The sequence below is a fragment of the Magnusiomyces paraingens genome (genome assembly GCF_902498895.1).
Source record: "Magnusiomyces paraingens strain CBS 517.90 genome assembly, contig: contig3, whole genome shotgun sequence".
Taxonomy (NCBI): Eukaryota; Fungi; Ascomycota; class Dipodascomycetes; order Dipodascales; family Dipodascaceae; genus Magnusiomyces; species Magnusiomyces paraingens.
Window position 1 is genome coordinate 4775926 of NW_022474069.1, and position 12512 is coordinate 4788437.

At 33.5% G+C, this 12512-nt stretch overlaps 3 protein-coding genes across 3 annotated transcripts; 1 reads left to right on the forward strand and 2 right to left on the reverse strand.

Annotated features, from left to right (window-relative positions):
* Positions 1-491: 491 nt before the first annotated feature.
* On the reverse strand, positions 492-4839 carry SAPINGB_P004771 (uncharacterized protein; the record flags this gene model as incomplete). The annotated part of the gene is made up of 4 exons (XM_031999486.1): positions 492-3626; positions 3684-3718; positions 4014-4747; positions 4799-4839. 4 exons carry the CDS (start codon positions 4837-4839, stop codon positions 492-494), a joined length of 3945 nt encoding a protein of 1314 aa, XP_031855377.1.
* A 3416-nt stretch (positions 4840-8255) lies between these two features.
* Positions 8256-9023, reverse strand: SAPINGB_P004772 (mitochondrial 54S ribosomal protein uL10m; the record flags this gene model as incomplete). Its single annotated transcript, XM_031999487.1, has 1 exon — positions 8256-9023. The coding sequence occupies one exon, from the start codon at positions 9021-9023 to the stop codon at positions 8256-8258; it is 768 nt and encodes a 255-aa protein (XP_031855378.1).
* Positions 9024-9248: 225 nt separating this feature from the next.
* SAPINGB_P004773 (uncharacterized protein) lies at positions 9249-12378 on the forward strand (the record flags this gene model as incomplete). The annotated part of the gene is made up of 4 exons (XM_031999488.1): positions 9249-9452; positions 9503-11943; positions 12019-12101; positions 12152-12378. 4 exons carry the CDS (start codon positions 9249-9251, stop codon positions 12376-12378), a joined length of 2955 nt encoding a protein of 984 aa, XP_031855379.1.
* Positions 12379-12512: the final 134 nt, after the last annotated feature.

The window sequence follows — 12512 nt, forward strand, 5'->3', positions numbered from 1 at the left end:
ACTTACTTAACAGAAGATATGAATCTCCAGTCAACAACCTCATCTTCATCAATATCAGAATCTATATTTTGATTATCCATTACCCTGTTTTGTAATAATCTGAGTTTAGTAAATCTTGCTTTAACTAAGTTGGCTATGTTGCACTTTGCAGTAATGGAGCTGTATCACGTAACATAAAATTTTTTTTCGATGACATTTATCACGTTAAATTAGCGTAATAGATAGGTGTTCAAAGTATTAAGTTAACTTAACAAAAAAATCAGCATGATCAAAGGATATTAATTAGTAACGGGAAAAACACCTATCCCATTCCACGAAACATGTTCTTATTTTCAAGCAAAAGAAAAAGAATAATAATAGATTTCTATGTAACTTTATAATACCCACACATGGGACTAGAAAACGTGTAAACATTCAAACAACAAAAAAAAGCCGTATTTGCTATTTTTTTTATATAAAACATTTAATAAAAAAAAAGCTATATAGTTATTTTACTGGTAATTTTTTAATTTTTTTTGAACAAGAATTTCAAGCATACTATGGAGTTGCTGCCTTCGAAGAGGTTTCCCTAGAAAATCATTAACTCCAGATTCAAGGCATTTGTCAACATTGGACTTGTCTGTATATGCAGAAACAGCAATAATAGGACCTTTATATCCTAAAATGTTTCTGATTTGTTTTGTAGCTTGAATTCCATCCATATTTGGCATTTGAATATCCATAAAAATGATGTCAAATTCTTTAGTTTTCCAGTCCTTAAGGGGATTTTGTTTTTCAGTTTCTATTGTTTGTGATGAGTGACTTTGAACAGATGATAAATCTTCTTCAAAAATTTGATTTTTATTAGTAACTTGTGATTGAAGGTTCATAACAGACGGTCCATCTATAGGGCGACATTTTTCAACTGCAGATACAGCTTCAATGCCATCGTTAGCGACATCAACATTTTTAATACCTTCTAGGTGAAGCATTTTAACCATAACTTCTTGATTTACCCGATTGTCTTCTGCAATTAAAACATGAAGATCATCACATATTTTAGGATCTAGCGTTTTCTTTGAATGCTGAGAATTCATATTAGAAACACTGCTGTTATTCACATGTGAGCCAGAATACACTCCAGAATAGCTTATTTTAATTGGATCCACACAAACAGAAACAGAAGATACCATGGGACAATGTGGGGATGATATAATTTCAGGTATACCATTAACAGTATTATTATAAACGGATTTCGATTCCTTGTTTTCTTCTATTTTTACTGAAGCTTCAATATAAGGCGAAACCAAACTGGAAACTTTTAGTGATGGAGGTTGTGGAACTTCAAATTGATTTTTACCGTCAGTTGATGACGATTTATTATTGGTTTCCATGATAAAAGGTTTTATATCAGAAAGTCCATAATCCAAACTCATTTGTTGGTTTGATGACCTTTCAGTATCTGAATCATCATGATTAGACGATATTAAGCTATATTTCATCGGAACTCTGAAAGTGAAACATGATCCATTACCAACTTCGGATTTTAAATCTATGGTACCATCCATCAACGTTGCTAAATGGCGGCATATAGAAAGCCCCAGACCTGCTCCGCTCCTAGTTTCTTTAGCTCCAATCTCGCCTTGAACAAATGGCTCAAATACTCGTGACTGTAAGTGGGGGGCAATACCGGAACCACTGTCACACACAACAAAACTGACTACCGTTTTACCAGACGTGACATAATAGTCTTCATTAGTTTCACTATTTGAAGAAGAATCAGAAAATTCCTTATTAGACGAAGATTCAGAAGCATTCCGGTCACTATCATCATTTTTGCCAGCAGAAATAATGACCTTGACAAAACCACCAGATGGCGTAAACTTTAAACTGTTAGAAACCAAGTTAATAACAACTTGAAGTATTCTGTTAATATCACCGTCCACTTCATACTTTAATAGCCAATCGCTATTCATTACTATTGAGAAATTAATTCTTGCAACTTTGCTACTTTCGTCAAATATCGCGTGAAGTTGGGAAATAATTTCTGAAATACTAAATCCTTTAATCTCAAGTTTCATATTATCAACTTCACTCTTTGAAAAGCTTAAAAGGTCCGTCAGTAATCGTAGTAAAAGCTCTCCAGATTTGAAAATAACCTTCAACGATTCACGCACACTTTGAGCTTCATTTTCTTCCATGGCAACAGCAGCCATGCCCAAAATTCCATTAAGTGGGGTGCGAAGTTCATGGGTAATATTTGCAATGAACAAAGATTTTGCTTCATTTGCGGTTTCCGCTAAACTTTTTGCTGTTTTAATTTCTTTGGTTCGCTGTTGTACCCGTTCTTCTAAATTTTTATATTGTTTTCGAAGCTCAATAGTCATTTCATTAAAAGTTTCGGTTAATTCTGTAAGTTCATCGCGAATATATTTACGAGTTACTATCTTTTCAGGTAACCGAAATTCTGGAACGTCTTCCTGAAATCGTCCTTTGTAGTTATGGGAAAAGCTATTCCCTGAAGTGAATTTTTCTCTAAACTCAGGTTTGGATTTTGTAGGTCGTTTTAATTTGAGCAGACCCAAAAATAAGTTTTTGAAAAAATGCCAAAATCCTCGTGAATGATGAGAGTCTCCGTAAGATTGTTCAGTTGCCGCTTGTAGTCTAGTAATGGGACGCAATACCCATCCAGATAACAAAAGAGTCAAAACACACACACCAGCACCAATAGAAAAAACCGAAATAATAGAAATTTTTTGAATAGTTCGAATAGGGCCATAAACATATTTGTGTGGTTGGAAAACTACAACGCCCCATATCTGCCAAAATGTAGAAACTGGTGCATAACCAGTAGAAACCATTCCATACTGGGGTATTTCATAATTAATGAAAGCACCAGATGTTCCATTCACAAGTGCAAGATATTCAGGAGTTCCTATAGCCAATGGAAATTGATAGTTATAGCAAGTAATACACATTAAACTTGGTGTCACATATGTATAGTTTAAATTAGTTAATGTACTCTTGTCTATTGTGGAGCGGGTGCCATTAACTCCTAGTTTAATAAGAGATAAACGACTTCCATCTTCTAAGTCACTAGTGGTAACAACATTTAACAAGCCAGTTGCTTTTGAAACAATTGTCAAATACCCGAGAATGGAACCTGATACTATTTGTCCGTCAGAAGACTGTGTATTTAAAGCCCGTGTTATCGAAAGATAGAACGAATTATTAACCATTCTAGGACCTCTGATTATCGAATTTCCATTATTCAAACTGTTAACGTCGCTGCTGCTACCAGTATTATTTAAAGGAAACAACAATGCCGGAAGAGTGACCGATTGAGGTAAGGTATCGTTATTTGTTTTATATATGACTAAACTGGTATTATAAGAATAAATAGCACCTGCTATTGAGTTATCAGTTGTTTTAAGTAACATTTGAAAATCAACTTCGTTGACATTATTTACTTGTTCTCCAGTGTAATAATTTGTAAGAAGGGTATGTATGAAATTTCTTGAACTTAGCACTATCAAATCTCCCAATAAGAGAGATAAAACTTGTGAAACTTGTGCAGCCTTAAGCTGAGCAACCACTTTAAGTCTATCTGAACGTAGATTTAGAACTGTAGAATGATTGACAACAGACTATAGAATGTTAACAACTGTCTTGACAGAGTTTTTGAATATATAAAGCAAACATACCGTCGCTACCGCTAAAGCACCTAACGCGCACAAAGCTGAAATGCATGCCAATAAAGATAGTTGCCATTTTATCCCAATATATATAGGACCCCTTTTAGTTTTTGGTCTCTTTCGAAAAAAGTTTAAAAATTGCAACTTCATTTAAGATAAAAGCCCATAGGTTCGCCTTTGGGATAAAATTTAAATGATGTAAATGATGTAATTTGATATCTTAAGTCGTGAATGTATGTATATGCATATTTAATTACATAGTATAATAATGTAACAAATTTGTTACACCAGTCCATTAGTTTAAAAATTTCCAAGAAGATGATTCAAAGTTTGAATAACATCTAAACTCATTGCTAAGTCCTTTAGAGTGCTGAGGGAAAAAATCAGTAATATGAGTCCCAGGATAAACTTTTAAGATAATTTCAGAAACTCTTTCCCCAGTACAAACAATAACCTTTGAGTTATTATTTGATGTATCTTGGGACTGGAGATACCTTGCAGTAAGAGCCGTTTTTGTATGACATTCGTCTGACAAGAAAGGCGGATCGACAACAACGGCATCAATAGTACCCTTCAACTCTTTTGGAATAGAAAGTGGTTTACTATAATCGTATAAAATAAAGTATTCGGGACTAATAGTTAAGTATCTAAATCGTGGATCAAATTCGAGTAGATATATGCTTTTTAAAATTGTGTCAACTCTAGCAGAAACATTTTGCTCAGACTTTTCTTTAATTGCTTTCAGAATTCCAAGAATAGCAGAATAAACAGAAGGAGCAGAGATTATTGCAAGTTTTTTTGTAATCTGTCCTTTATTGAGATCTTCTAAATCAACATCTATTGCCATTAATGCCTCTTTTGCTAAAGTATCAGCCGTTTCTTTACTGTACCAAAACTGACTAAGATTCCAGTCTTCTTCAAAATCTTCAATATTTTTGTCGGTTACATCAGTAGCATCTTCCTTTTCTTCAAATCTATTTTCGGAATCTCTATAGAGTTTGTCAAACTTTTCTTGCCGTTCTTTTTCCTCATCTCGAAACTCCTGTAATGCTGCAAGAGTAGCAGCTGAAAGTCTAGTTATTTTTAAATTAGTCGATTAAAAAAAAAATAAAAAAACAGCTTACCCAATAGGCTCATCATCACTATCAAGGTTTAAATCGGACATTTTTCTGATGAATTACTGCTTAATGCAAATCGTTCAAGAGAATATTAATATTTACAGTCAACTATCACTTTGAGCGATGTTACTTGGTGATCTTTCAAAAGAAAGAGTTGAAACCCTAACCTAATGTTACCCGGTTTCATTTAACAAGCTGATAAGTATTTGCATTAAACAGTGATATGAATTTTATTTGACATGAAAACATAAAGGAAAACTCTTTTAAATTTATTTTAAATTAGATCTTCGGCTGTAAATTTTAACTTTAAGAGAATTGCATTTATATATTTGTTCAAAAAAGAAGCAATAAATATGTCATTACTGTTTTTGTACTATTTTATTAGAATTATTTTTCTAATTATGATCTCCAAAATATAAATGTAGAAATTACATATGTCAATGTGTTCGTTAATAGATTTATTTATTTTTTCCCTCTTTTTTCAAGGAAAAATGAATCCTTTTCTTTTTTATTTTATTCTCTTATTTTGATTTTCTAATATTTCCATTCTTTTTCATTATTTTACAACATATTATTCCTTTCGTTTTACAATACATTATGGTTAGTCCAAAAAGTACTGTGGCAGTAGAATGGATTTTCTGTTCGATTGCCTTAATATTTCTAACCTTAAGAATATGGGTTAGGTCAAAAGTTTCGAAAATTGGGGTAAAAGCAGAAGATTTTTTTTTGGTAATTGCTCAGTGTATGTTTTTCATCTGGGTATCTTTAGATACATATACTGTATCAACAGGGTTCATGGATGGAAATGCTTCTTATTATGATGATGAAATTTTCAGCCATGTCAAAGGAGATGATGAATTAAAAATTCGGGTTCTAAAAGTAGTCTATTCCTCCTCAATTCCTTATTATTTGTGCATGTGGTTTATCAAATTTGGAATTCTCGGATTTTATTATCGATTGGTTCCTAAAAATACTCAACATAGAAAAGTTCTTCATTTTGTCACGGCTACACTTTTGGTCACATTAATAGTTATCATATTCATAAACATTTTTTTGTGTCAACCAATCAATAAAAACTGGAGCCTCAATTCTAGTGATAAGTGCTATTCTTCGACATCAATAGCACCTTTCATTTTCTCAGCAATGTCAAATATTATCACCGACGTTATGGTATTTGCAATTCCATTTCCACTCATCCCCACATTAAAAACTATTCCCAAACGTCAAAGAATAGGTTTGATTGTCACTTTTTCATTAGGTGCAGTAACAATCACAGTTTTCATTGTTCGTATAATTATTATTGCTATATCAGCAACAATAGCAATATCCGCAATTTTAACTGGTGTGGAATGCGGTACAGCCATGATAGTAGCCTGTTTACCAGCTTTTAGAGTGCTTCTCAAAAAGAGAGTAAATAAGGCCCTAAAAAAATTAGGGAAAAGGAGTGTCTATTTTCAAGAGGTTGAAATAGAAAGAGGAAATCTTAGTCCTGTTCAAAACATGGATGGTATTATGGACGACTTTATTGATACAGGTTACACCAGAAACAGTAACATTATGTCCGATGAAAAAGTTAACCAAATTTCCAGATTAAATAACCAAAGGGATTCTAATTTTGCTATTGGTATCAATGATCCGCAATATGATGAGATTCTTCACTTTGACGATAGTTTATATTCAGCACCAGTAATGGAATTCCCATATAAAAATCCGACTCTATCACAGGTATCAATAAAAAGGCATATAGATAGACCGAATTTAAATTCTTCTGCAATACCTTATGATCCAAGGCAACGTTTTCAAAAAGAACAGGGCTTTAAGATAACCAACTTTCAAATGACAAATACAAATTATGCACACACTCAACTGATATATAATTCCAAAGCTGAGCCTGTTGAATTTGATGATGAAATTGATGATTCAGATTCAAATCTGGATAATGAAGAAGTTGACTTTTCACTAAACCAGCACATAAATAATGAACAGAATTTTGAAAATAGTTCGTCGAGATTAAATAATTCTCCTTTAACTAATTCAGGTCAACGTCAATTTATAAATCAAAGCCAACAAAACGTTAATTCAAATCCAAACCAATACACGGGTATTCTAGTTGTCAGGACATCTTTTGATTCACAAAGGTCGACAGAAACAGATTAGTAATCTCATAAAACCTATTTCTGTATTAACATTTTAAAATGGAATAAGTAAGATATTTTAATAACAAGTAATGAATTATATAGTTTTATATTCAAAAAAAAAAAAAAAAAAAATTGACAAGGTCATTTGGTCATTTGTAATATGGGTATAAAAACTTAAGTTAGATATATGCTCGATGTGCCGGAGTAGAGGAGGCTTCTCCATGTAGAAAATTATTTAGAACCTATAAAATGTATTGTATATTTATAGATTCTAATATGAAATTGTAGCTAAAAAGATATAATAGCTGATGCAATACCTCATATTTAAAGTCAGTTTGGTTGTTATGCACCAAGAATTAAGAAATTTTCTTAAAAGAAAATTCAACAATCGTAATTATGATTGTTTTACATATTCAAGTGTGAAAATTGACCTAGTTTAACCCTGTTACAATAGTAATTGTAACTACAATGAAATATTTAATGTAACAAAAGTTAATGAACAAAAGGAACTGTTTTGCCATTTCCTGATACCAATTATCTCAACTTATATGTATACAGTCATTTTGATAAGATTGATGAAATAATAAATAAAATAATAACCATAATGACACAAGAACAGTCCAATAATGATATATTTCAACAATCAATGATTCATTTAGATCAGTTCAAAGTTGATTGTTTGGACCTATTAAGCCATCTTGAGTCTAGACTCGAAAACATGTCGGATGATGAAGATAATATGGAAACGAACGGGAAAGATGAAATCAGCCTTGGAGAAGATGAAATTATATCTGACCTGCAGAAAAAAATATATGTCGAAACAGTTCAGCTTAGACAGTTAAATTGGGAAGTTCAAGAAATTACGAATCAAATAAAAGAATCTACAACTCATGAAAAAAATGAAGTGGATTTAAAACAATTAGATATTCAAAATATTTATTACCAACACAAGCACTTAAAAAGTGAAATAGAAAGGTGCAACGACTTTCATTCAAAACATGAATCATTAGACTTAGTTCCACTTTCAGAATTTTACGAGAGTCACCCTGAAGCAATAGGTATTGAAGATCCTCATAATCTAATGTTACAAAGATTGAAAGACGAAGAAGACAGACGATTGGAGCTGTTTATAGCTAAAACCAGGCTAAACAATAAAAAGAAAAAATTATCTGAAGATAATAAACGAAGAAAGGAAGATTTAGATAAACTAGATTCAATGCTTCGCGACTTTGTAGAAAGTACTGAACCTATACAAAAAGCTCTTCAGAAATACTGATAAATTATTATATACAGAATGAATATACAGGATTAACTTGATCCGGATTTTAGGATGAACCCTCATCTTTTTGGCTTTCGGGATCAAGTTGTTTTCGTCTTTCTTCCATAGTAAGGTATAAGACTTTGCCAGAAGCTTCCAATGTTTGAACAAGACCAGCACCACCCAAAATCGACAAGACCCCCACAAGTTGCGATCTAACCTCTGGAAGAGTAGGGAGAGTTTTGAAAGTATCAATTTCCTGAATGGATAAAGCCTTTTTGTCAACCATAGCACCTAATAAAAGCAAAGAACCCTTACTCTTTTCCAAAACTTTCACAACACCATCAACAGCCTTAGGGTTCATCTCAGAAAAGTGAATAAGCCCTGTAGGACCATTTAATAATGGGAAAATTTCATGTTTATTATTCTTGAAAGTTTTTTGTGCCTCCTTACTTGCTGGATCTGAATGCTCGACACCACGAAGAGCAACCTTAAGTAGTCTGGCACGGGAAATGGTAAGTTCACCACCCACTTTTTTAATTTGGGATCGTAGGTTGCGGTCATCGGTTTTTAAAAGATTGTTGTGATGAACGAGTAAAACAACTGGAGAGTTTTTGAGAATATGAGAATAAATGTCGACAAGATAAGTTTTGCGAGATTTCAATGGCTTAACTGTATCACGAATTGATGTTTGTTGAACCTCTATCGATGAGGTAGACATTCGCTTTACACATAGCGATAAGTTTGAGCTCGTATAAAAAGAAAGCTTTGAAGGGGAACCCTTGAGGAGATTCAGGGAAGAGACCCTGGTGCTTGAAGAAAGACTGCTGAACATTAGTAATTTTGGTGCTTAAATTTCAACATCCATGTGATCTGAAATGTAGTTTTGAGGAGGTTTGAATAGGGTGAAAAAAAAAAATTTTCCCCTTGACAGCATTGTTGATTGGACAAATAATTCAAGTAACAATAGTTGTAACAAATAAAAATCACTACTAGGCTTACTTTTAGATTGACAAACAATTAAGACTTTCTATTTCAACTTGAAAACTATACCATCAAAATGCTTAGGTTAAAGGTTGTTACAAAGCGACCTAATCCCTATATTGTTAGGCTTTATTCTACTATAAATAAGTCTAAAGATCTAAATCATTCATATGCCGATACACTTTCTCTTCCTAAAACTGAATTCCCCAACCGATCAGGAAAACCTGATGTAATCGCCAAATTGATCAAACGTTCAAGTGACGAAATTTATGATTGGCAGGTACGAAACTCATTGATTCTTTTTATCAATCTACTAACATTTATTGGTAGATTAATTCAAATACCTTTCAAAAAACTTCAGTTTTCCATGACGGCCCTCCATATGCAAACGCCAGTTTGCATTTGGGGCATGCTATGAATAAAATTTTAAAAGATATCATTAACAGATATGATCTTTTGCAAGGAAAAAAGGTTTTTTACAAACCTGGCTGGGATTGCCATGGTCTTCCTATTGAACTAAAAGCTTTGCAAACACTTTCTGCTGAAGCCAAAAAAGATGTGGCAACTGTTCTTTCTCCTTCTGAAATCCGTACGATTGCGAGATCACATGCACTTGAAGCCATTGAAGACCAAATGAAATCGTTTAGAATGTTTGGTGTTATGGGTGATTGGGTCCATAGATACCGGACATTGGATACCGATTATGAAATACGACAGCTGAATGTATTTAAGGAAATGATGCACCGAGGCTTCATCTCTAGAAAAAATAAACCGGTTTATTGGGGGACAGAAACAAGAACTGCTTTAGCAGAAGCTGAGTTGGAATACAATGAAAAACATAAAAGTACTGCTGCTACAGTCAAATTTCCTATTGTATCTCTGGGCGAAAATTTAAAAAAAATCATTGGGGAAAAGATACCGTCAAATCAAAAACTTAATGTTTTAATTTGGACAACAACTCCTTGGACCTTGATCTCAAATAAGGCAGTTGCAGTTAATGCTGAAATGGAGTATGTCGTTGTATCTCATGAGAATCATGGTCTTTTTATTGTTGCTGAATCACGTCGTGAATCCTTAGGAGAAGATTTTAAAAAAATAGACAACTTATCGTTTACTGGGGCTGATTTGTTATCATCAACATATAAAAGCCCCTTGAGCAGTGACTCAGAGGAAAGACCTTTTTTGGCAGCTTCATATGTCACATCCACAATTGGAACTGGTTTGGTTCATACTGCTCCCGGCCATGGGTTTGATGATTATTTGCTATGTCGAAAGCATAATATTGATACCTACTCACCTGTTGACGATGAGGGGAACTATACAAACTTACCCAATGATCTCAAGCATCTTGAAGGTCTTTATGTACTTAATCAAGGACAAAAGGAAGTTATTAAAATTTTAGAAGAAAAGGGCTCCATAATTTCTTTGAACCGCAACTATCGACATAAGTATCCTTACGACTGGCGATCTAAAAAGCCTATTATTATTCGTTCCACTCCTCAATGGTTTGCTGATATTGATTCTATTAAGGATGATGCTGTTAAATCTCTTCAAGACGTAATTTTTTATCCTTCAACTGGTAAAACTCGCCTTGAAGCATTTACCCAATCCCGGTCTGAATGGTGTATTTCTCGACAAAGAGTTTGGGGTGTTCCTATTCCGGCCATTTATAATAAACAAACTTTAGAGCCTTTAACCGATATTTCTTCTATGGATTATGTTATTTCTCAAATTGAACAACTGGGGACAGATGCATGGTTTGAAGAAGAAGAAGACATTCAAAGATGGCTACCAAATACCCCGGAGTTTGAATCAAAGGGAAAAGATTATATTAAAGGAAAAGATACCATGGATGTTTGGTTTGACAGTGGCACAAGCTGGACTATGCTTGATCCTTCACATGGTGAATATCTTGCCGATTATTATCTTGAAGGGACTGATCAGCATCGCGGATGGTTTCAATCATCTTTATTGACAAAAATTGCAGTTTCCGAAAAGGGAAACGCCAAAGCGCCTTTTAAGCATATAATCACTCATGGATTCACACTTGACGAAAAGGGACAAAAGATGTCTAAATCGCTTGGAAATACTATTGCTCCAGAGAAGATTATTAATGGTCAAAAGGGTAAATGGCCACCTTTGGGCGTTGATGGTTTGCGGCTCTGGGTTGCTTCATCTGATTATACAAAGGATGTCTCTGTTGGTCCCATTGTACTTAAAAATGTTGCAGAATCTTTGAAAAAACTGCGCATAACAATTCGGTTTCTCTTGGGAAGTTTACATGATTATACCAACGAACTTTCATTTGACAAAGAAAATTTCCATCCTATTGATTTAATTGCTCTTCACCAACTTAAAAAAATGGCAGAACAGGTTAAAGAGCAATACGATATTTTTTGTTTTAATCGGGTGGTTCAAATAATCAACCATCATACAAATACCTATTTGTCTGCATTTTATTTTGATATTATCAAAGATCGACTTTATGCTTCTCCTCATAACAGCACTGAGAGAAGAGCTGTTCAATTTGTATTGTCAGAAATCTTACGAGTATATCTCTCTATTCTTTCTCCCATTACTCCTCTTCTTACCCAAGAAGCAATTGATTACACTCCTCAAATGGTAAACAAAGGACAAACAAGTCCTTTTAAACTCGGGTGGGTCAATTTACCAGAAGAATACCATGATCCTCTTTTTGAAGAAGAAATTCCTTTGATTGAAAAGGTTTTGTCAGTTGTAAAACAAGCAATGGAAGCAGGTCGCGTTGCAAAGTATGTTATGTTTTAAGTTTTTTTCTTTTTTCTTTTTTTGTTAAAATTGATTTATTTTTCTAACACAACTATTAGGGATATCACTAGTTCTTTAAGTTGCGATATCAATCTTTATGTCGATGGCTCTGGAAAAGTTTCTAACATTATTGAAAAATACCGTAAGTTTTTTTTTTCTTTTATTATGATTATTTTCTAACAAAACCAAAAGGCCAATATTTACCCGAATTGTTCATTTGCTCTCAAGTCGAAGTAAATCCTGTTGCATCTATTTCTGAAGGGTGGAAATATTCTGCCTCCAATCAAATTGATGGAGTAAAGGTTATTGCAGAGGCGGTACCTACTAAGCATCATAAATGCCCACGCTGCTGGCAATTTACTTCTTTAGAAGAAGATTCGCTCTGTAAAAGATGTGACGAAACGCTTTCTCAAGCCTAACATGTATATAATAGTTGTAAATAATTAAATCATATTTTTTTCTTTATTTTTGAACGAGTTCCAAATTGTAAAAGTACTAAACTAGAGCTTGTCCATGCTAAAACATTCACAGACTGTTTCAAGCTATGGATTTT